General features: G+C 36.6%; 1 protein-coding gene across 3 annotated transcripts in view; it reads right to left on the bottom strand.

Moving 5' to 3' along the window:
• GLRA2 (glycine receptor alpha 2) overlaps nucleotides 1–26,198 on the bottom strand; it is a 215,986-nt gene extending 189,788 nt beyond the window's left edge. The window contains exons 1-2 of one of the 3 annotated variants that reach the window (XM_003261062.2): nucleotides 25,595–26,198; nucleotides 23,249–23,382 (exon numbers count right to left, since the gene is read on the bottom strand). In XM_003261062.2, the coding sequence (XP_003261110.1) occupies nucleotides 23,249–23,382; nucleotides 25,595–25,662 (202 nt within the window). In that variant the 5' untranslated portion in view covers nucleotides 25,663–26,198. The remainder of the gene's footprint in view (nucleotides 1–23,248; nucleotides 23,383–25,594) is intronic. The other 2 variants (XM_003261063.2, XM_030807420.1) reach the window with 2 other exon arrangements.
• Nucleotides 26,199–26,482: the final 284 nt, after the last annotated feature.

Below are 26,482 nucleotides of genomic sequence, written 5' to 3'. Positions count from 1 at the left end.
CTTAAAGCACCATGTCTGCCAACGAATAGTACCTAAGCTCTCATTTCCCTCCTCTGTTCCTCTGTGGCTTCCACAAATGGGGACTTGTTTCTTCCTTAGGCATTCTGCACCATTTCTCTGAGGGTGGGAAGGTCACTACAGTACTGTTAGGAAACAGGTTTTCTATGTCAGCAAGAGGTCTAAAAATAGAAGCCAGAGCTTCCGATAATGTACTCTTCTCTACTAACAACTAGGACAGCCGCCTTCCTACTGCAAAGGGAAATCCTGAAATCATGGTGCTTGTTGTGTTTACAAGTGCTCAAATTTGACTGATAGGCTCCCAGCACTTACGTAGCATAGCACTTCCATGTTTTATCTCATGCTACACTATGCATCTTTGTAATTCAATTTTATTAAAAGGACATTTATTGAAGTCCTTCTGTATATTGGGTGCTTAGGTAGTTTGTGTTCTCCTTGAGTCAAGGATTTAGGTGAAAGTCATTTGTTAGGGATGTAAGTAATATGCTGGATGAGACGTGGGGAAGTAAGACAAGTTAGGCAAACAAGAAAAGGTGTGTTAATAAGCCCATTATTTTCTGATGGCAAATGAAGGCTTGTCCCATGAGCAACTCCGGAAACCAGTATAGAAGGACTCCTCAGAGCTATTCTGCCCAAGGGGAGATGGAGCTGGTGTATGTTAAATTGATTTCCCTCAGTCATTGGATGAGAGTACTCTCAGGAGACACTAATTCACCTTTAGTTCTGGTCTGCCACAAGGATGGGCAAAATGGCTTGGATCAGAGAATGCCCTCAACAAAGAAATGCAGCTGCTACCACGTACAAGTCAGGTTGATGTGGTAAGGGACCAGGGATATGGGAAAGACACAGACACTGATGCCTTGTAAGGTCCTGGGAATACCAAAATGTACTGAATCTTTGCATTAAAAAAAGCCATAATCTATCAAGGCAGAAAGACATGGATTAGACTAATTACAATGTCATGTGATAATAACAAGAGTGTTTAAGGGAACATAGCAGAGGAGGCAACAAATTGTGCATGAGAAAAAGAGAAAGGGAAAGGAGAGCAGAGGTTCTTTGCAAGGGATTGATGTATCTCTTCATGTGCAGAGGAGGGGGAAGATATGGCTCTATTTTATAGTGAGTATATATCACTAGCCAAAGTATAATCAGCAATTGAAGGCTGAATCTGCATAATTGCTCTTTATTGCATATCCTTTCTCTGATTTGAAGGCCACCACATTTTGTATTGTTAGGCAGTTTTAAGGTGATAGAGAAAGTGTTCTATGTCTGGATTTTGATATTACATATTTCTACCTCCATCTCAATGTGAGACAATCTCTGATAATGAGCCGAATACAGTTGTCCCTCCAAGATTGAAGAAGCCACGTGGCCTCCTCTCATTCATCATAGTTGAGTTCACACTTGAAATTGAGGAGGTCATTCTCCCACTAGACACCATCATTGCCTGTGTGCTCATGATAATAGACAGTGACATCACCTTGGGACCTTGACAGGGTTATAATTTGAGGACATGAGAGTTGTTAATGAAACAGAATAGGGTTTTTACCCATGATCTTTTCATGCTAGAGACAAGATTTGTTGAGGCTTTAAAGAGTCTCTAATTTTGTGTGTTGTACCAGACACAATAGAGCAATACTGCAGAAAAGCAAGTCCTCTGATGAGAAATGGCCTCATTCTCCTACCCTCAGGCAATGGAGGTAGAAGGTCTGCCAGGTCAAAAGGGAAGAATCCTACTAAGAGTCTTGGGGTATTGGCTTGGGTTGATGCGTACCTCTCAAAACATTCATCCCCAGTCATATGATCTGTATATTTGCAAACGCAGACACAATTAGCCTGCCTAGGCTACCATAAGGTGTAGTACAGTTGCTGAGTATGTGGGCCTCAGCACCAGACTGCCTGGATTTGACCAGCTTCTGTCTCTCACAGCTTGCCAGCTCTAAGGATTCTGAACATTAGCTTCTGGATCTGGAAAAAGGGAATTGGTAACAATAGTACTTATCAATTTTGTAGAGAACAAATGAGAGCATGCATATGACACACTTAACATGTTGTCGGGCACATCATGAAGAACACATTGCCTTTGTATACCCCACCCATGCTCCAAGTCTTCACCTCATTTTCCACCACTTCCTTACACTTCAGCCATTATCAATTCCCCTTATTTAGAACTTCTGATCTCCATGGCATAATTCCATATATAGCTGTACAATTATATGGAGAGGAGTTGGCTTCTGTTGCTCAGACTTGTTTTATGTCTGTTATTTCATTTGCTGAGGAAGATGATGCATTGCTAAAGGACAAAAGTTGCCTGTCACTGCTTCTATAAGTTCTCAAAGTTGCTATACGTTAGGCACATCATAAATGTCCCTCATAAATACTTTGTAACTAATTTGTACCTTACTACAAAGTTAACTTGAATTTGTACATAAGCAGCAAGTACTTCCTCTGCTTAAGAAAAGATCAAGTAAATTATTTCAGAGAGCAGTCTCCTTAGTTTTGAAGGAACATCATCCCAGCAAGCAGCCCCCAAATTTTTCCCTTTCCTATTTCCTGAGCAAGCTTGGGCTCTCCATGTGTGTTGGAAAGTAATAATAAAGAGAATAAATTATAGACTTCATGTCTCAGACTTACAGTTTTCTCTCACTATGCCCAGATGATTTGAGATTGTTAAATGAAAACATTCCTAGGGTCCGGAGAAAAACTCTATTTGGAAGCAGACTATAGGACCAGATAAAATCTCACATGAAAGGGCATGTTTTTGGTATATCATAGCATTTTCTTGAAATATGTTTAAGTACATCACAAATTTGCACTCAAAGATGTAAAAAAACGTTTACAAAATGCCATTAGTCAGAGACAAAATCATGTAACGTGTAGCCCATGGAGGCAGTAGTCCCTGTATCTCTTCTGTTTTCCTTAGCCACCAACTGTTCTCTACCACACCTCCACCCCATGATCTACAATCTAGTTCCAATACATCCCAAGCAGAAAGCTGTTGGGTGATTGGAGAGAAATCATCTTTGCTCATGCATTTGATTATTCATCAAATATTTATGGAGGATTATTAATGTGCTCAAATCTGAGGATGTAAAGTTAAATAATAAACACATCCTTAGGCACGCCTCCAGATTCACAAGCCCCTAGCATGGCTGTGATTAAGAAATGATTATAGGCTTCGTGTATAACAACACAAATCTTTAAGGTTTTTACTATCCCACTAATAGTACTGAGGGCAAACTCATGCTAGACTGCCTGGAATCGAAAGCCATTTCTGCACTCTTACTAGCTGTATGACCATAAGCAGCCAAACACAGTTTCTGTTCTATTTTCTTATCTATAAAATAGGGATTATAATAACCTTCTCTGTAAGGTTATTGGAAGGATTAAATGAGTTAATATGCAAAGTGCTTAAATGCTTGACACATAGTAAGGACTCATTAATATAAACCAACAATGTTATTATTAACAATTTCTGGGTTCCTACAATGAAAATGGTGTGAAATATATGGATGGGTAGAGTGAGGAATAAAGAACTGGCTAAGAAGTGAGCTGATGGATAACTTGGACACTGATTCCCTTTACTTCTGTTCATCTTTTGTCTGAGAATTGTGCATAATACCTTCTGGCTTGATCTTCTGGGACATATGTTTGAAATACATAAAATATCTTCCTACTCAATAAGCCAACTGAGAAGCATAATTTTTTTTAGAAAAGCCTGTTTTCATGATATATTTAAAATTTTTAAATGCTTTTTGAATCTTCGTGGTCTGTCCTGGTGGCAAAGATGGCAGGTATCAAAGCGTCAAGGGCCTGATGCTCTTTTTTAGCTTCATGGTGGCTGTGCCCAGGACCAGCCCATGTTTGTGGTAGCAGCCCCTCTATGGCAGATGACAGAATACTACTTCACCAAGAAAATACAGATCATTGGATGTGAACTTATCTGACTACCTTCCCCTCCACGTGTAAAACTTATTATCAGAGTAAGGAAGTGGTATTCCTCCTTCAGTGCAAGGGTAATCTCTTCATCTACCTTATGAGATTGATTCTTCCTGCTCCTTCCAGAACTCTCCTCCATCAGTTATCCTCTATCTCACTCGTATTTTCAATCTCCCTTTCCTTTATTCTACAAATGTACCCTTCTCATCTTAATTAAAAAAAAAAAACCTCCTTTCCTTCAAATTCTGTAATCTAGTATTCAATCCCTCTCTTTCTCTTTGGCACCAATCTTTAAAATGATAAATCTACAGACTTACTTTTCCCCACTTTCTCAAATCTCATTTACTCTCCCAACTCAGTATGGGCTTTTGTATCACCACTCTAGGGAAATTGGCCTTGCTAAGGTCAAAAATGTCCCAATGGTCAAATCCAATGACCTCTTTCTCTTGTTCTTTCTACTCAACATTCCTGCTGCACTTGTCGTGGTTGCTTTCCTCATCTGCAAAACTCCCTCTTCCCTTAATATCAATGACTGCGTCTCTTTCTGGTTCTCCTCCAGATTTTCTAACCACTCTTTCTCTGTATCCCTTGTTGAGTCCTTCTCTTCCTCTTATTCTTTCAATGTTCATGTTCATGGAAATCCTATTCTTATCCATCTTCTATATTTATTCTACACATTCTCACTGGGTGATCTTAGCAATACTGTCATTATATGATGTCTACTATTCCTACATTTATAGCTCTGGTATCTGTTCTTGGCTCCAGATTAACATTTTCAACTGTAGATTAGATATCCTCGTATGTCCCTTACATGAATAAACAAAATCACTGTCTGCTCAGTTGCTCAAAATGGAACCTTGAGTCAAACATTACTCTTTCTATTGTACCCACTACATCTTGTCTGATGCAATTTTACCTTAAGTTTATCTTGTGAATCTTGCCCCTGCTTTCTAACCCATTGCCACTCCCTAAGCCCAAACCTTCATCATCTCTCTTTTGTGGATGATTGTCCTGGGACCCTGGTCCCTTACCTTTTTTGTATATCCTTTGAAAGGTATCTTGAGTTATCTTCTTAGAAATCATATGTTATTATGCTCCTTTTCTGCTTAAAAACCTTGATTGCCTTCCTGTTACCTGTGGTTAAATCTATGCTTCAATCATCTTGTTTACATTCTGGCCTTAACTAACTTTATTCTGTAGGCTTATCTTCTATGATTCATCCCTTTTAGTTCCTCTAGATATACTAATCTTTTATTATCCCCCAAACTAGCAATGTTCTTTCCAGACGTGGACAGTTCTCTATCTGAAATTCCCCTTTTCATTCATTGAACACCTATTTGTCTCTCAATACCAAATTCAAGTACCTCCTCTTTTATAAAGCCTAGAGCTACTTCTTTTTCCTCCTCAGTGAACTGAGTTCTCCTGTATCAAGGGCCCTCTGGAGAAAAATAAAGGTCATCACTATTAGTAGACACTTTAGTTAGCCCCCCTAGTCTTTTGTAAAGATTTTTGGTTCACTGCCTCATAATCTGGGAGAATCCTGTACTTGAGAACTACTCTTCAATTTTTTTGTAAAGCTGGAAGATGAAGCTCAAGAGGAGAATTTCAGAAGATGCCCAACCACAGACTCACTGGTTGGAAGGAAGTATGGGCCATAACCACGAAGTGAACCTGATATTACTTTAGCAGTCAAACTCCCTGGCAATTCAGGTATATCCAATATTATCAACATGTATGATTTATGCACCTTTGGTTTTATTTACTGAACACTGCAGACACTGAGTAGGAGAGTGCCTTAGGCCAGGGATTCTATTTGGATAAGTTAGATGTCACTATCCATCCATGTTCGGTATTAGGCATGGAAAAGAAAACTTTTTATAAATGGGATATTGGTACTGAAATAGTGGTAAAGTAGAAGAAGGTGGGATAGTAAAGTTGCAGGTTAGAATGCTGATAGGTTAACGATTCTCCTTTGAATCACCCTCTACTTTGTACTTAGCACAGTGTCCTATGCATAATAAATGCGTGATACATGTCTACATGTAAATAAATCCACTTACTCAACATTAAATATTTATTAAGCTCCTAGATAAACAGAAAGTGCACAAAAACCTGGGGCTTCAAAGATAAATTCAACTCAACCTGTAATAGAAAGGGCAGCAGCTATGTTACAAATATATTCAATAAAGTATTGCAGATGGGGAATGAGTGTCCCTATTGTCATTTTCTAATGACTTATACTCCCCTCCATCCTAGGTTATATATAAGGAAAGGTAGTGTTTGTCCAAGTCCTATTTGGCAGCAGGATAACTTTTTCTTCCCCTAAATAACAAGAATGATAAAATTCTGGCTGTTTTCTATTCAAGAAAATGCAGTGAGGAGTCAAATGAGATGATACATATGAAAGGACTTCATGAATTTTAAGTGAATCACAATTATTAGCAGATGATAATTTAATAACTTAGTTCAGTTCTTAATATTCAAGTTTGCATTGGTACAGATTCTGAGATTAAGGATTAGTATTATCAGTTTTTAAATTTACTTGATAAATGTCTATTGACAACCTACCTACTGTTACGTGTTGGAGATACAATGTAGAATGAGATAAGCTCAATCCCAACCTTCCTGAACTAGTCTAGGATGGAAAGAAATAGAGAAGCAACTAATCACAAGATAGACTCTAGACTGAGCACATAGGAAAGGTTGGGATTTGTAGTTTAAGAGAGGCTTTCTAGAGGAAATGACATTAACCTGAAGTCTGAGTAGAGAGTAAGCTGTTGGAAAGGCAGGAATGGTAGAGAGAAATGCAAGTGCCAAGCACCAGAAATAAAAGGTTTGAGGAATGGCAAATGGGGCATCGAGGCTGGAACATAGAGTGGGAAGGTGTGGCTAGAGATGTGGAATGAAGATGTTGAAATTGACAATATAGATGCTTGGCTTTCCCACTTCCTTGTCTCATTTCCTCACTCTCTTATATGTCTCCCCTAATCGCTTATTCTTAATAAATCTCTTTTGCACAGGGTCTGCTTCTTGGAAACTCAACCTCAGACAGGTATAGTAAAGAACCTAAACATAGAGACCTTTGTGAGGCATGTACGAGTGTATGCACTTTATCCAAAAATGATGAGAAGGCCTAGGAGAGCTTCAAGGGTCATGAGAGACCTAGAATATCAAGGATACTAGTATTTTGAGCTCTGCACTCCCTTGGGTGACAGCTCAGCTTCCTTTTTCTGTGCATTCAGATAAAGATATAGCCAATCAGGCACCCCAGAGCAGCTGCACTATGGATTTTCTAAAAAAAGTACAGGAGTTTATTTTTGATCTTAGCTTTCCTTTAGGATCTATTTATTATGCCATCTTTATTTCTTTGCCTTCTTTGCACCTGCCACATCACCCATCTAAAGTCAATAATATTTTTTAAAGGTGTCATTCTGTGATGTATATAGCATGCGATGGACACTTTTTGTTAATACCCTCAAGTGCTTTGCTCTATCACTGAAGCAGATAATTTATTCTGGCATTTATATGAAAAGTTAGACACGGAGAGGGTACCTGCTTATTTGAGACTTTATGTATGCACGGTTTATTATGGCACATATTGTTAGCACATGGCTCCAAATTTTTATGTAATAATTATATTCTTTTCAATCTGTGGGGGAATGAGAGAGGCCCCATGATGATGGAATAACTCAATCATGAAAGCTTCACATGTCAATCCACTCTTACTGAGCTTCACAAAGTTTCCTTCAGCCAAACTACAGTGCTGTTAACTATACATTGGCACCTCTTAAATGAACTCATTCTGGGGGATGGAGGTGCTATAGAAGACTTTTTACCCAGGAGCCATTTGCAAACCCAGTTTCAACTGTAGGCAGAAAAAAAAATCCCACGTGTGTAATTATCCTATTTGCAGAGCTGGTTGACAAGTAGAATCATGGAGTTTTCTCCTTCAGATAAGTGTATTCTTTTGCCAAGGAAATCCTTTTTTTAATGGGGTTTAGGATATTTGCCCCAAGTCACAAATTCATACACTCTGTGGAAAGCCCTGCGTGTTATAAACTTTGTTGGCATTCAGGAGATCTATGGAACAGGAAGCCGCCTGCTGGGTTTTAAGTGGGAATATTTGCTCAGAATATTTGATTAAAGGATGCACTTAAATGAGGCATATGTGCATGATAAACAAACGTGAGTCAGAAACTTGGGGGAAATAAAAGGAACACATATTCCAGACTGTGGATAATTCCTTTTATGTTGGGAGAGCTAGAGAAATATGTCTGATAATATAGGATTAGTTTGATAAAGATCAGGTTAAGCATGCCACTGGTTACAGAGTGGGCACGGATTCTAGGAAATGAAATGGTAGTATTTCAGATAAAATAAATACTGAATAGTATGGCAACCTTATTAACAAACTGTGACCTTAAATTTTGGAGAGAACAGGCAGCCTGGCATTCATCTATTTAAAAAAGCCTCTGAAAAAAGTGAAATTTTCAGTGCCAGGGCTTCCTATTCACAAGGCATGACCCTGGGCATATGCAACATTTCCTTTCAAACAGGGATGATGTCTTAAATTTTTATATTTTGGGAAGACACTGTATATACTTCCTTTGGAAAGCAAATCTCAGGATTCCAAAGAAAATCTTATCCTCTTGTTCATATTCCTTGACATCTATAACTAATAATTCAGCAAAGCCACCTTCTCATACCCCAATATCTAATGACACCATCTGTCCCTTGGAAACGGAGAAGCTGTGACCCTGGAAGCAAGTGATAGCAAAGAATCTAAGTCAGGCACTCAGACTATATAAAACAAAATTTGAAGTCAAAGTAAGCAAATGTGTGCATGCCCAAATAACTTCTTTATAGTTAACCTTTATTCAGTTCTTCTTCAAGATGCAGTGTATCTAAGACTGCCAACCTCAATCAAAAGACAAACTTAATCGGTGCTGTGGTTTTAATGTGTCCCCCAAAGCTCATGTGTTGAAAATTTAATCCTCAATTCAATAATGTTGAGAGGTGATGCCTCTAAGAGATGATTAGGTCATGAGGGCTCTGCCCTCATGAATGGATTAATGTCATTGTCATGGGAGTGGGTTAGTTCTCACTGGAATGGCTTCCTGATAAAAGGATGAATTCAGTCCCCTTCCCCTTCTTCCTTATGCCCTCTTGCCCTTCTGCTTTCTACCGTGGGATAATGCAGCAAGAAGACCCTCGCCAGATGCAGACTCCTCAGCCTTGGACTCCTGAGCCTCCAGAACTGTAAAAAATAAATCTCGACTCTTCAAAATTACCCAGTCTGTGGTATTCTGTCATAGCAACACAAAATGCACTAAGACGATTGGTATCCCATTATCTGTGGGCTGTACAGTGGAATACTAGCAATGCTAATGTCATCACTGTGGATACCTTGTCTCAAATAAAGGATTAGTTTGATATAGAATGTGTAGGGGCTCCATCACCAATGTGTTTTCATCTACTGTGTAAAATAAATGACATGAATCAGGAGCCATTGATTAAGTCTGAGGTGGCATCACTATTTCCCTACCCCTACTCTGTTATTTATCTCTTCCTAAGAGCCTGGAGTGAGAAGAAGGAAGAAAAAAAATCATGCTTGCTTACTTGACAAACACTCTCAGAGAAAGCATGGAGGAGGAACTAGTAATTTAAAAGTATATATTATATTTAAGAATATCTATATATAATCATCCTTTCCCCAAGACATTTAGTGATATTTCAAAGACATTTCGTTTTCTGCATCCATCTTCATTGCAAACAATTTTCAATAGTTTTTCCTTGGAATTTATATATTGACGTATATGAAACATTATCATTTTTAAGCAGAGAAACTTAGAATGATTTAATACTAATAAATAGGAAGTTAATCTTAAATCTGCACAAGTTATTTAAGATAAATATTTCATGATTTCAATTTTAAATGAGATTTTTGGTATAAATTTAAATTTTTAAAATTTCATTGCAAGGAAGGAAGTGATGGAAAAAATATTCTCAGCAAATGAGTGGAAATTGCACAACTACAAGATTTACCTATTTTTGAAAGCTGCCTGAAAAAGAAGATAGCAATCCAAAAGAAAATTCTTCATACAGGTATGAAACTTTGTCATATACTGCTGAAGAAATGTCTCTAATTCAAGGTTAAAGGTCACTTGTTTAAATGTATATATTTGTCAGCTTTTGTAAATCATAAAGACAAACAGTAGGTGATTATTAGATCCAAGTATTTTGATGTACTGACTAATTTCTTTTCTCTATGCTTTTCAAAATGCCACTGTTTGTTTATTTATTCATGTAGATGAAGCAGGAGAAAAATAGACTGCAATAATATTCTAACTTGTAGAGTAATTCTCTTGTGGCATCATAATGCTAATGTTGACCATGAATCAAAATGAAAGCCTCATTTACTGAATGCCGGGCCCTTCTCACTCTTATGAATATTCTCTTTCTGGCAAATTATTATATTTTATGTATATTTAAGTTCCCCATCATCATCATCTATTTTCATGGCAAAATTTGTTTAGGTTTCTGGATTTTACCAAAACTACATTTTCCAAAATATTCCATAAAACCCTGGTTCTCCAGGATGTTACTCATGATAAGGAATCTGTGATCAAGTGAACATCAGGCAGACCCCTGTGTAAAAAGTGTTTTTAAAATATTTATTTGTGTATTTATTTTTACTACATATTTTCTCACAACTTTTTAATATGCTAATGGATATTAAGTCTCTCTCAGAGGATGTTTTGCAGAATTTCCTATACTTATTTTACATTTAAAAACTTAGAGAACATTTCATGGACTAGAGTTTTGGGAAACATCTTTGGCCAGATGCTGAATTAAATAAACTTGGTAGCTACATTTCCCAGAAGCAGCCTTTGTACATGAATTTGCTACCTCCAAACCAAGAGCAAGGCAAAAATTGTTAATAGCTTATTTCTTCAGTAATCTCCTCATAAGTTTCCAGGATCTTCCCTGCAATAACAATTCTGAATGAAATATTGGGAGTTGAAATAACATAGAGACAACTGTTAAAAATGCTGGACAGAATTAATAATTTCCCAGAAAGGAAACATCATTATCTAGGAAGATTGGGTGCATCCAAGTTCTCTGGGTGAGTCAACAATTTACAAAAGGATATACCCAAAGATATTAATTTAGACTATTAGAACCAGGGACCATCAAAGTTAGAAATGAAGTAGAGAGACATCTTGCTTGTTCTGTCCTTTTTTTTTTTTTTTGTGCAGATGACAAGAGTGACTCCCAAAGAGGTTAAGTGGCATACTCCAGGTCATAATTGTTAAAACTGGAGTTAAAATCAGGCCTCATGAGTCTCAATTTAGAGATTTTTTTTTCTCGTGTGGGATTTTCCCCCTTCATTTCATAAAACAATATAGGCACATAGGATCTTGGGAAAAATACTATAAAGAAGGTATCATCCTTCTGATATAAGGGCAAAAATGTCTTATTCTAGTCCTATAGGTCTTAACCTGTAGGGAGTAATGACTTTGTTAAAGTTGTAAACTTAAAATAAAATCCTAAGCCCCTACTGACTGAATGGACCCTCTTGTAGCCAAGGGGACTCTAGAAAAACCTTAAAATTGAGTTCCCAGCCACAACGGGACAGGAGGTTACACACAACTCATTATACCTCCTCTCTTTTGGGGTTTAGACACAACAACTGACCAGCACTAATGTTAAAGTAGAGATCTTAAGACTGACAGAACAGACTCTTTGTGGCAATGAGATACGAAATTATATACAGGACCTAAAACTATGCTAGGCAAGGGGTAAGTCATGCACCCCTACATTTAAAGAATAAACTATGTTCTAACTGCCACAAGGTTGTTGTTGTTTTTTCTTCTCTAGCAGTTAAATAAGGACTGGTCTCAAGATAGGCAATATTAAAACAATTAGAACTCATCTAGTTCACAGATGCTAACTGATCCCCTGTTCCATCAACCATAACTACAGCTTTGACCGGACAAGAGACTGATGTCAGTAACTTTCTCCTAATAAGAAGACCACCAACCATGGACTGATGATTCTGGCTGGTTTAAAGAGATCACTGTTGCGTGCCTCTGTGTCCTAAAAAGGCCTTTTGACATATAGGCCCTAATTGTAAGACATTTAAATGTTAAGTCTCCACCTCAAAGTGAACATGGGTTGTATGTTACATGCATGTTTGCTTTATACACATGCATCAGAACCACCTTTGTGAATATTCATAGCCTTCTGTAACCTGTTGAATATGTATGTTTAGCCAACCTGTTCAACATAAAGCTCCTATCCCAACCATTCCTCCTTTGAAGTGCCTGTCTCTGGTCTTGTCCAAAGACATGCTTCCCAGGCTGCAGGATGGTCACCTTGCAGACTATAACCCTTTGCAAGAAATAAAGTCTCCTTTCCTTTTCCAAATTTATAGATTTAAGTTGACAAAATGGATACTCCAAGATCCCATCATCCATATATTCTGTAGATGGAGAGGTGTGGGCCCAGGATTTGCCTTTTTAACCAGACTCTCAGGTGGCTTTCAAGCAGGTCTTCTGAAAAGCATGGCTTGAGAAACACATCTGGTTGGTTGCTAATTTGTTTTAGTATTAAATCCTAAATCCTTTGATTTGGCATACTACATACAAACTTATGTAATAAACCAGAATTAATTCAAAGGAAAAAGTAGAATATGAGAAATTAGAAAGCTGAAACTGGATCCCTTCCTTACACCTTATACAAAAATTAATTCAAAATGGATTAAAGACTTAAATGTTAGAACTAAAACCATTAAAATCCTACAAGAAAACCTAGGCAATACCATTCAGGACATAGGCGTGGGCAAGGACTTGATGTCTAAAACACCAAAAGCAATGGCAACAAAAGCCAAAATTGACAAATGGGATCTAATTAAACTAAAGAGCTTCTGCACAGCAAAAGAAACTACCATCATAGTGAACAGGCAACCTACAGAATGGGAGAAAATTTTTGCAACCTACTCATCTGACAAAGGGCTAATATCCAGAATCTACAATGAACTCAAACAAATTTACAAGAAAAAAACAAACAACCCCATCAAAAGGTGGGCAAAGGACATGAACAGACACTTCTCAAAAGAAGACATTTATGCAGCCAAAAAACACATGAAGAAATGCTCATCATCACTGGCCATCAGAGAAATGCAAATCAAAACCACAGTGAGATACCATCTCACACCAGTTAGAATGGCCATCATTAAAAAAACAGGAAACAACAGGTGCTGGAGAGGATGTGGAGAAATATGAACACTTTTACACTGTTGGTGGGACTGTAAACTAGTTCAACCATTGTGGAAGTCAGTGTGGCGATTCCTCAGGGATCTAGAACTAGAAATACCATTTGACCCAGCCATCCCATTACTGGGTATATACCCAAAGGACTATAAATCATGCTGCTATAAAGACACATGCACACGTATGTTTATTGCGGCACTATTCACAATAGCAAAGAGTTGCAACCAACCCAAATGTCCAACAACGATAGACTGGATTAAGAAAATGTGGCACATATACACCATGGAATACTATGCAGCCATAAAAAATGATGAGTTCGTGTCCTTTGTAGGGACATGGATGAAACTGGAAAACATCATTCTCAGTAAACTATCGCAAGGACAAAAAACCAAACACCGCATGTTCTCACTCATAGGTGGGAATTGAACAATGAGAACTCATGGACACAGGAAGGGGAACATCACATTCCAGGGACTGTTGTGGGGTGGGGGGAGGGGGGAGGGACAGCATTAGGAGATATACCTAATGCTAAATGACGAGTTAATGGGTGCAGGAAATCAACATGGCACATGGATACATATGTAAAAAACCTGCACATTGTGCACATGTACCCTAAAACCTAAAGTATAATAAAAAAAAGTAGAATATGAGAAATCCATTGTGAGCACCGTACATTATATTTATAAATTTTCCTGAATCACATCATCTAATTTAAGTTTGGTTTGCCAAATGTGTGCCTCATTCACTTTTCAGAGACTCTGAGGTTCAAATATAAATAAACAGATCCCTTGTTTTCTGAATACATTTATTTGGGTGGTGGGAAATGGGCAAAATGCTTTTTCTAATAGAAAGCCTGATAAAAAAAATCTTGACTGTCTTGTTGGTCATGAAGTGGTTATTAGAAATCAACATCTTGAAGTATTTAAATGCAAATAAATTAGAAGAAGATACATTATATTACCTTCTATGTATGTTTGGCTTAAAAATGAAGTAAAAATTGTGTGGTAAAGTAGTCTTGGGTTTTTCCTAACATAGGAGAATTGCCAAGATAAGTAGCTGTATTTCAAGTGTGATAATCAAACCAGCCAAGGAGTGGGAAATGAGCAACTCTTCCCAGAACTCTCCATTTCCTGGAAATGCGCACTACTCTGCCCCTGGTCTTCATGCCTTTTTAACCCCTTACCCAATCTTTTCTTCTAACACCCTTTCTCAAGGTCTATGCAGAGCAAAAGAGCATGAAGGGAAAGAATTTATCTCAAAAATGCTTCCCCAGAGAGACTTGGCATTAAATCTTCTGCTCAAATCCAAACCCACAACACATCCCAGCATGGGGAGCCTTGAGGGAATTACTGTAGGGACAAGCACATTAATATTAGCAAATATATTAAATCAGACAGAAAGGAAACTGTATTAATTATTTTCGTATGCTCCACAGGAAGATCTCTTTTTTTTCTCCCTCCGCGTCTCTCTGTATCCCTCGCTCTCTTTTTCCTTTCTTTCTCTCCCCTCTGTCTCTTCCTGTCTTTCTCTCTTTATTTCTAGTGCCCCCTCCCTTTCCTCCCCACCTTGCACCCTCCCCAGTTCCGTCCTTCTTTCTCTTTCTCTCGCACACACATATACACCAATCCATTTATTGCACCTCTTCCTGTTTTCTATTTAGGAGACAGAACAATCACATTACACTACATTTCTCTCTCTTCTCTGCTTTTGGGGATAGCACTTATCTATTGGGATAATACATCCAAATGGTCTCCAGACTGATCAAAGAAGGCTTACTAAATTTGTCATCAGTGTTAGAGACGTTTGCTCAACCACCTGAATGGTGAGGGGTGGGTTTGCTCATAAGTTGACATTTGTGCTGGTTGTCTTCCATTTCCCCACCCCAACCCCTCTCTTCTCTTCTATTCTCTGTACCCTAGGAAGCTGTCCTTCAGGGTGTGTATCAATGGGCTCCCTTGCTCTCTGACTGTTAGTTGAATCTGGCTAATGAAAGGCTCCCACAGGAGAGTGGAAAACAGGAGGAGGGCAAGGTCTGGATATTTATTCCCAGGCTTACTTCCTGCTAGGATAGCACAAATTGACTACATTCCTCCACAGGTTTCATTAGGTGACCCTTCTATATAGCTGCCTTCACCAGGTTCTGGTAATCACTCCCTCCCTTGCTTCTTCAGTTCTGTTGATAGTCCCAGAATACTACACTCTCCCTTTAAGGGTTGTTTTTTCTCTCACACCATTGAAATGTGTGGTCTCTTTCCTGCAAATATCCTGGATAATAAGCATTCAACCTACAAATTATATTCCAGTTTTTATTTAAGTGAGATAGTAATAGTAAGAACTGACATTTAAAAGCTTAAATTTCTATTTACCACTCTATACTTAGCACCTAACAATGGTGCCTGGCACATGGTGACTAGTCACTAATTATTTATTAAAAGAATTAACAAATTAACTGTGTTTTTAGACTCAAATATAAAGATATAAAACCATTACATGTAATTCTTTGTGCCTACATTTATGCTCCCTTGCCACAAATTTATTCTATTGCTTTGACAGTGCATAGGCTAGTGTGGCTTTTCTTCCCCACAAGAAAAAAATATGTTCCACCCTCATCAGAAGAAAAGAAAAAATAGAAAACAAGACTTATCCAGTCACATACATACTTCACGGATAGGTGAAAATGCCTTTTCTCAATTGATAATTGCCTATGGACTTTTCATACTTTGACTGAATCCAGAATTTATTTTGCCCTTTGGATGAGTATACAGAGCCACTATTTGGTGTATCATATTAATAATGGAATGGTGGATACACAAACCATAGCATGAGTCAAAGAAAGGGTCCAGCTTCTCTCTTGTATTTGCCTCATAACCACTTTGGTTGGCTGGCCAAACTAGACTCCAAGTGAGTAACCTAGTGACTTTGTTCTTACATGTACTTCACACGTTAGAATATCCATTTGAGGCCTATGCCTTTTGCTCATATGCTTCCTTTAGTGGCTTCTGCATGGCTGAAAGTGTCTGTAGTCAGTCATAAGTGTGCAGAGTGGCTGTCTCAGGAAAGAAGTCAATGAGCAAACGCTTCATGCAACAGTCAGGACAGCATCCTAGGCCTTAATTCCAAAGGGAGCCCAGAATGCTTCCAAAGACGTTGTTATTGAGGCTTCGTCAAACATAGTTCCATTTTTAAGACCCTGTTCCACAATGTCTGAGCAACACACCAAGAAAAATATCCAACACCATCAAGAACAAACTAATGGCTATTTTTTCCTCACTCTAAACCTAACTGCCCCAACTGAACACATTATACTGTCCATTCATTGAGCACCAAGAGACCTGAATATTGATGCCATTTAAGTCTCAGATTATCAGCAAAATTGACTGAATTATCCTTCAGGACATGGAGGACCAGCAAGCTCTATAAACTAAGGATAAAATATTTAAGTTCATTCAATAATGAAAATTAAGGATATGGGGTCACCCAGAATCAACCAAGGAGCAATGCAGTACTTTCTCAAAGACTAAATTATGGGCTTCCATTTCTGGTACGCTTAACCTGCCATGTTGTGAAACCAAATGCTCTCTTTTAAATACTTCTTCTAAAATAGGAAATCATCTCAGTACTATTGTGCACTGAACCTTGCAACTATAGTAACTGGACAAGAAAATACATCAGAAATGGCAGTCATATTATCTTCAGTTAAATTTAAGGTCCTCCTTTATAGGACTAAGTTAAATTTGTTCTATTTCTCTTACTTGGTTTATTTTTTAAAATGAGTCCAAGAAAATAATCAGAGACGGGATATGAATGGGTAAAGATAATTCCTTCCCACAAATGGCTCCCTCTTTGTTTTATAGTTAGGAATATGAAATAGCCGTTTCAGGTTGGAAATTTACCCACTGAACTAATAAAAGGAAAACCAACTGAGGCATATGACATCTACATTATGGTTACTCTGGTAGGAATCTAAGATGCCCGAATTTCTCTAACTTGTTTCTTTCCATTTAGAAAATTAAGCAGCTGTTTTCACAATACACAGTAAGTGTTGGCTATGAAAGAAAAATGGTGGAATTGCAGTAATAACTCAAATTATCTGTGTAATAGTAACAGTTGAAAACAAATAATTCATGCTCATGATATCATTTGATCCTCAGTACAACCCAAGTGAGGTAGGTAAAGGCAGAAGAAAACCTGAGGCACAGATAGGTGAAGACATCTTTTCTCAAAAATGGCTGAACCAGGACATGAACCTAGGTCTTCTGGATCCAAGTTCAGGGCTCTTTCCACTATACTACCCTGTCACCGTGGAATGAAAGACATGCTGACGAACTTATTGCAATGTGCTTTACCAGGGTGCATTAGAATGTTGTAGATGCCTTCTTGATGCCACTTCAAATCCCTGAGAAACCTTGTGGGTCCATAGTAGGAGCCTAGTATATACAAATGTGTTGGTTGGTGTTCATACAGCACATAAAAGCTGTATGAACACCAACCAACACATTTGTATAATAAATTGTGACACAGCCAGTGATTTTTGAGGTTCAAAAATCTTCATCAATATTGTCTCTGAACGAAACTATCATATATGTTTCCCTTTGTTACTCCCAGCCTTTCAATAACCCTTTTCCCCATCGTCTTGTTTTCTAATGCCTTGCACCATCAATATTCTTCCCCAATGCCAGACTACAACCAAATACTCTCATTCAAATTATGGAGTAAAAGACTAATTGGGCTTACTGTCATTTCCATCAAGTGGTTTTAATGTGAAATAAAATCTTTAATCTAAGAACAGAAGCAACAGTGCTGTAATTTTAGCCATTCTAATAGCAAGCTGGGTTAGAATAGTTATTGGGCAAGGGATTTCTTTCAAGGGCTTGGGTACTATTGAAATCAGGCCACGTGCATGTTACTGCACTTAAAGTAAGAGTGACACTGACTCTAATCTGCCACCATGGACCATACTACCCAAGAGAGGCACTCCCTTGAGCTTTACCTCTCTAGAAGTGCTTAACAATTAATTACGCTTTTGAATTGGAAATACATGTAATGACGAGCATTCAAGAAGCATGCAGAGAAAAGTAACTTTTCTTCCTACCCCTGTCTCCCTGGCATCCAGTCACCTTTCTCAGAAGCACCTGATATTTCCACTCTCTTGTGTATCTTTTAGGGACATTCTATTGCATATACAAACACAGCATTTGTGCATATATATAGACATACTAATATATACATAGTCCCCAATGCTATATGTACTTTGCAAGGTAATTTTATAATAATTTGTCCTAAAATAAATCTATTCTTCCTTTCCTTCTTTCTATTCTCCCTTAGTTGTCCTTTAATTTCTTCAGTGAATGGTTCCCACTGATAACTATAGCCTGTGTATTTAGCCAAGAGTAATTGCCCTAATGGGAGTGTCAACTGTCTCGGAATTGGGCTTAGTTCTAGGCCATTTTAAAATGACTGCTTTCATAATTAAAAGATAATGTCTCAAAAAATCATATGCTGTATTCTTATCATTTTTAAAGTTTTATAATTGACAACTCTGACTCATACTTGACATTCATAGACACCTGAAAACTCTTTTTTCTGTATACTTTTTAACAATGACTCTCATATTATGTTTCAATGTGGGCTTAGTGCCATTAGGGCTTTTTTTCATCTCAGCCATTAAAGAGTGATTTACCTCAGGCCTCTTGATTAATTAAGGAAGACCTAGAATTAAGGGAGAATACGAATTCTTCTGTGAGGAAGGTAACTGTCAAGCAGATAATCCAGATAATTCCATAATCTAATAAAACCACAATGTCAGCATGACCATGAAGTTACTTTTTCAGGTGCCTGGAGGCTTCTGCTACTTTCTGCACTCAGGCACAATGCTTCTGATACTTGCAAGCATTTTGGTCTTCTTTCTCAGGTTCCATAGTAATGTCTGATGCCTACCAGGCTGATCAAAAAATGCTGATGCTGGGGTTGCATTATCACTAATTGAAAGAAGCACCCTTTCCAATTGTCCCTGCTGGATGCTTGTGCTCAAGCACCTTCTACAGGGGTTGGTATTCACAACATTTGAACTTTAGCTCCACTTGGCTACAGACATGATCATTTTCCAGGGGCAAAATCTGAGGACCTCTGGTTTCATGGAAGTGGATCTATGATACTTGAAACACCTCTTGAACTGCTAGCTCTTTGGAAATTGCAGAAAAACATATTTCAGGCAAATGTAGGTTTTAATGTCACACATTACACTTGCCAACTTAGGTCTCTAGATGTGGGAAAAAATAGTGTGCATGGCAGGCACAAAGAAATGGAATGAATAATTATCTCCTGGCATTATCTACTCTAGATTCTATCCCAAAAAGAATGTTTTAGTGAAATGTATTTATTCACATTGGGATGAAAACTAGGATGTAACGCTAAGTTAATTTTATTTTCAAAGAAAATTTCATTAAAATAGATAAAGGCTTTGTTTCAAAAAGAAAGAAACAGAACTAATGCATTTTGCCCAGATTTGAACATTTCATTAAAAGCCTAATGTTTAAAGTGCATTTTCAAGGTACAATAATACCGACAGAACAATATCTGATAGGATGATGGAATAACACCACGATAAATCAACTGAAAATGAGACAAATCACCTAAGTGGGGAAAGAGGCTCATCTCTTGATATAGAATCAACATTTACCATGGTTTCAGAACCAGGTAATTGTGAATGATATAGCTTGTGTTTTTATCTGAATTGAGGATTTTCATTAAATGTATATTTTGACAAGATCTGAAACTGGTCCCTATGGATCTTATAGATAAAATTCAATTGACAACTCTGACTCATGACTTTGTTTGTACACTTGTGCTTCAACACATCAGAAAAGCTATTTTTTCCCTATAGTTTCTAAAAATGTCTCTCAATTACAGAGTCTAAGTCTGAATCATCTCTGGTGGTTATCTTTTCTAGCTTACATCCATTTTTCCTTCTTATATATATGCCCATTATGACATCTTTCAAAGCCCATCAGGGATATGGAATAGACATGCAATATTTTACTGACTTGGAAGTATACAGGAAAAATTCTTTCCAATAAGAAAAATTATACTTATGCATTTCTTTTTCCCTTGCCAATGCAGGGCAGCAAGGAAAACAGAGAAATATGCTAATATTTAACAAGAATTCTAGAATAACCGTTCTGTTTACCTTAGTGGCCCATATTTGCCTCTTGATTTTATTCTGGTGGTCAAATTTTGCCCTTCTATCTTCTTATCAGTCACCGTTATTTTAATTGTCAACATCATCATCACTATCATGTTTATAGTCATCATAGGAAATTGCTTTTTCACATTTACAGGGAGACCGTCACTATTCTATATGCAATCACATTTCCTAATCTCCCTTCATTTCTACCGACTATATTAAATTCCTCATTGATACATTGCTAATCAACTATGGTAAGTATTATAGTGTTTATCTAAGCCTCCTCCTTGTTACAAGTTCCCTATTTTCTCTGTCTTTTCTTTCCTTCTCTTCACCTCAGCTAAGATCATCTTTGCTTGCCACTATGACTACTGGCTGGTCTCTCAAAAGTTACCACCCTCACATTCTACTACAACAACTAGTTGGAAGCACTAATCTTCATTAACTGATCTACCTTTTCCTCTCTGTCTTGGTTCTGATTTCCTTATCCTGGAGAAAAGGATCACTTATTTTCCCTACACTACCAATATTTTATGTATGTACATATATATAAAATAAGGTACTTCCCTGCCCTCTCAGATGTGGTGTGAGAATGGATCGATAGAATATACATATGTAGAAGGATCATATTAGACATATAAAATTCCATGGGAACATCAAGAAAAAATTATTGTAGTCTAAAATAATGGGGAGTGTTTTAAATCCAGGAATAATCAAGCTCCCCCAAATGAAGAGAACTTTGGGAGAGTCAGATAATTGATCTGATATAAATGGTCTATGTAAATAAATTTTATGAAGAGGTAGCAGTGTTCATTGAAGTGGAGAGTTAAAGGGAGAGGGAGATAAAACTCAATGAATCCCACTAATGTTAGAGTCTTCTGTGATATCCACCCCATTTCTTTTTTGTAAGTCATTAAAATATCCTGTACTTAGACTTTTAAGTAGTAGATAGATCGAAAAAGACATGGCCACACTTTGCTGAACCTGACATTCTCCTCATTTATTTATCCTTTGGAACCATGATAAATATCATTTCCCAAAGGTGATATTCCTGGAAGAACCAGGAAAAAATTGGATGTGGAAATGATGGCTCATTCTTGTGTGGTCACTTAAAGTAGCAATGTCAACATGGGTGTTTGTTTTATTACTCTTTGTACTTTGCTGCCCTTTTGAAAAAGTATTTCTAGAAAGAAATGAATAACAGCTATGAAACAGGATGCTTGTAAACTTGAAACAATTTTCCATCTCTGGACCTTCTCTATAAAGCTTTCCATGAATATCTTAATAGGAAATTATCTTTCCATTTCTTGGAATCCTGTAGCAATTTACCTATATTTCCTAATGGTACTTTCCTATTTCTATCTAATAGTAAAGGTATTCATGTAACATCTCCTCCCTCCACTAAAATTTTTGATAGAAGCACCTAAACTGTTTCATCTCCCAATTTTACAAAGCACCTAACAGTTAGTATTTCGCAGATAGTCCAGACTCAAAAGTTGTTGAATGGCTTAGTGGATAAATAGATGAATGAGCAATCCCATTGAAAGCTGGTTCTCAGTTTGTTACTCACAAGATTTTATTTCAAATATTGACTTCCAAAGCAATGACCACAAAATTAAGAAATGGGATGAACATGAAGATCTTTTTTTTTTTTTTTTTTTTTTTTTTTTTTTTTTTTTTCAGAAAAATTTATCTCTGAATGTAGTTCAGTTGTCTCTCTTGGAGATACTTAAAAAATACTATTTCGCCAAAATTCTGACATATTTGTTTATAAAATATGCCCATATCTGGGTATATTCAGAGGTGTAACATTTAAAGAAGAAATGAATTTAAAATTTAGTTTTCATGCTTATATTTGCCAATAATAAAAGTTAATCAACAATGAAGAAAAGTGTGCCATTAAATTGCTAATAAACAAAAGTAAGCAATGCATGAATTGCTACATAATATCCAGAACATTATAGGTTTCTCCTTTTACAAAATGTTATAAACACTTCACAATGCATTATGTTAAATTTCATTACGAGAAAAAGACAACATCACTTAAACTATGTATTTAAAAATTAAAGCGTCAACATGATTCAGTTATTAGTAACTGATTCTTATTCATTTTTTTCTGATTCAGAATAAAAATAAACTATATTTAAAAAGCATTTCGGCAGACTATTAACTATATTTTTGTAATGTTCAACAAATAAAAACAAAAAAATATTGGTTTGCTTCTAATTGAACAAAGAAAGTATCCACCATCTTTGACATGTGCACTTTAAAATTCTGTGATCTTTGTTGATTTCAAATAAACAATTTCAAATAAACAATGAGAATGCTTAAACAAAAGAGAACAAAAAATTAGAACCTCTTCTTACAAAGTCTAAAAATTAAAGAGGCCTGAAAGTATGTAAAGTGGCATATTTTATAGAGATTTAAACTCTACTTTGATGTAGGTATTTAAAATCAAAACCAAATATTTTGGAGTGACCATTGGATCTTGCATGCATCCTGGTAGATATTCAAGCAAGTCAAGTCTATCACTTGCTCTTGTATTCACTTTCAGCCACACTCCCACTTAAGAAAAAATAGGGACTATGGCCATAATTTATGACACTAGTTTTATTCATGAAATAGAACACAAACAAGGAAAGTTTTCAAATGTGGGAAGTGACAGGTAAAATGAAAATATCAGTAACTAATGCAAAAGAATACCAAAATAAAATGAACACTATATTTGTCATTTTCATTTTATAATTAAAAGCCCTGAAAATGTTTTCCAGTTAACTATTCAAACATCTAGAAGATTTCTCAAAGGCTTAACGTAAGTTTAAGTGGAACCTACCTTTAAAATTTGGCCTGATTCTTGCATCATATCCTGATGTCCTTCCCATTAACTTGTCCAAGAAATCTGAAGGAGATAGGGTCTGTGAAGGTTGTTTTCCAGACCTGGAGTCATGGTCTTTGCAGAAAGCCGTCCTAAACACATCATTAACTCTTTTAGCAACAATTTCATTTGCATCCCTTGAGAGCTAATGCTCACTGCACTTTTAACATTACATTTTGGTAAAGATATTTGATACGTTAGTATGAAGAAAACTAGAAAAATCCAACATGGCACATGTATACATACGTAACAAACCTGCACGTTGTGCACATGTACCCTAAAACTTAAAGTATAATAATAATAAAATTTAAAAAAAAAGAAAAATCCAAACTCTTTGGCCAACTTCTGAACTTGTACATGTTCTAAAGTTAACTTTAAATGATAAGAACTATAAATCCTGAGTCACATCACCCAGGTTTCCAAACTTTAACCATAAGATGTTTGAGAACAGACAATGTATTTAGTTTTAGGTTGTAGATTTTATGTATATATAGTTAAAACTATTTATTCAGAGAAATGAGATGATAATTTTTTAAATTCATGTGATTGTCTTAAAATCATTTCTATCTGACTTAAAAAAAATGTTTCAGCATTTAAGCCCTAAATATAAGTCATCTACCTTTTATAAGAAATATATAATAAGATGGGCAGAACAAACTTATTATTTCATTGCTTATTTTTCCCATCTGCTAGTTCTAATCCAACTATCAACTGTTAATATTTTTCAATGTGATATCTAAAAGAGAACCTTCATTTGGACATTTCATTTCATTTTAAAATAGGTCAACAATGAGCATGTATATGACTTCTATTATCAGTTATTTATATATGAGCATTTAAATTGTTGACTCTCTAAAATATATTAATGAAAACACACTTCTAAATCATTTTGACTTTTTATCACCAAAACACTGAAGGTTGGTGAAAAATTTCTCAGATTTTCATTTTCCTGTTAAAAGTAATAAAGACCTTATTAAACATAGCATATTTGGTTTGTAGCAAAATTAATTATTTCACAATACATAGTGGTTAACTGAAATTTCTTCCCTAAAGTATATATTTTATAAGCTTTGTTTTCAATAGTTTAACAAAAAGTGTCTTATGAATTCTATCACTAAGAAAATACCACATTCTTGCCAGCTTTTCAAAGAAGGGTTATTCAAAATAAGTGCAAAGATGATATAAATATTTTGTAGGAGTTAAAAATTGATATGATCATGCATAAATACTCACATTCTCATATGCAGATTCATCTGATTAATCAAGTATTATTTGATTATGATGGTGGTGTTGGTGAGGATGATGATGATGATGATGATGATTCTAATAAAAACCAGCCTATATTTTTTCTTAATCATAGTAGGAGGTGTAAACCTGAAAGGAACATAGTGGGTTTTCCCAGTATTCATAGCATTATTACTATGTGTTCCATTTATCTTGGTTCTGCGAAAAAATGCCATAAAATTTAATGAAAATTAAATTTAGAGTCCTATACTTTGTTGTAAGAGCATCTCCTGTCTCTGCTGAGCCTTCCACTCTCTGTTATTAGATGACTATTTCACTTACTGGTAATGATTTGATATTTTGAGGTATCAATTGATTTGACAACTATTTGTAAACTATGTAGAAAATGCAAGCATGAAAATAGTAATTTCTCACTTTTTAAAATTATGCATGCTCCACTTCTCATATGTACATAAATACAATTATGTCATATTAATTAAATTTTGGTAGGCAATCAATTTCCAAATAGATTGAATAGTAGAATATAGTAGTAAAAAGAAATTTTTGATATTTCAAGAAAATTCCTGAATTGTAGCCCTCATAGTATGCTTCTAGTTTCTGAAATATAACTGAAGTCCCAAGTTGGCTGAGAATTAGGGATCTTTTATATTTTATCTGAAATGAGCATGCTCCTGCCAAATTAATACAATCATCTTATATGAAAGACAATGCACCCAATAATCCCTTTAAATTACTTTCAGAAAAATTTGAAAGCAAAAATATCACCCTTATATAGAAAGGTAAAGAGCATGCAACTCATCAGACTACCTTAATATCACATTGGCTGTGAAAATGTGTGTTGAATTGCGTAGAGTGCGGCTATGCATCATAAAACTTGCTTTTGTGAAAATTTACCACCCTCCCACTATTATTAGGCTTTTTAAATGAACAAAAGATATTTAACTTTCCTCTATAAAATTAAAATAATATAGTCCAGGGCACAGATAAATACATAACAATTACATGACACATTCTCTTTTAAACAATTTAAATATCAACATGCAAAGTCGTTTCACCTACCTGAAGTGGTTGGTCTCTAAGAAAAATGCAAACAAGGCTGTCAAAATATTCACTAGCTGCCGGTTCATTCCTGTTTCTGTGTTGCTTGTGGAAAATATCCCGAAATGATTCCAGAAAGATGCTAGGACAAAGTATCTATTTATTGTCCAGATTCAGAATTTGGCAGGAACCTAGTTTCCTTGAAAATCAAAAAGAGATTTGGTTTTGTACAGTTTGCTGAGAAAAAAGAAAAAGTGCCAGTCCTGGGCATCATGGTCAGGTCAAACCGAGGCTTGGGACCATCAGTTAACCCAGAAAGACAAAGCCTCAGAACTGATGAATCCCCCAGCTGCTTTTCCTGAATAATAAAAATGCTGCTACCTTAATCGCATCACCATGCAAAGGGAGTTGGTGACAATGCCATGCTAGATAGCTGTGGCTTTTGTTTTATATCTTTTCTGTTTAGCAAAGCCCTTTTTCTAGAAAATGTTTTCTTTTAAAAAGAAGTTGTAAATGAGAGAGAAGAAAGGACTCTGCGCGCTGGAGTGGGTGGGGGGAAGAGGGAAAAATTGCTGAGATCCTGTGCTGGAATGAGGGCTATAGAAAGAGACGGAGACGTGATCTTACCCAGCCTATAAATTTCAGCACTCGGACAGCTCCAAGCTCTGAAGTGCGCATGTTTCCTTTTTCAGTTGCTTGGGGCGGGGGTCGGGGAAAAGCATTCAAGAGGGGACGTGCCTGCTGTTCGAAGGCAAAGAGTGACTGGCCGTTCAGCGAGGGGGTACTGAAGGGGGTACGATGACAGCAAGAGGAGAACAGAGGTCGGGAGACGGAGAGGGTGAGGGAAGTGGGGTCTGAGCTCCTGGAAATGCTAGCCTGTGGGTGGGTGGGCGGGACGGGAGTTTGAAG

This window comes from Nomascus leucogenys, chromosome X (assembly GCF_006542625.1).
Source record: "Nomascus leucogenys isolate Asia chromosome X, Asia_NLE_v1, whole genome shotgun sequence".
NCBI lineage: Eukaryota > Metazoa > Chordata > Mammalia > Primates > Hylobatidae > Nomascus > Nomascus leucogenys.
This window is presented reverse-complemented; position numbering and strand designations above follow the sequence as displayed.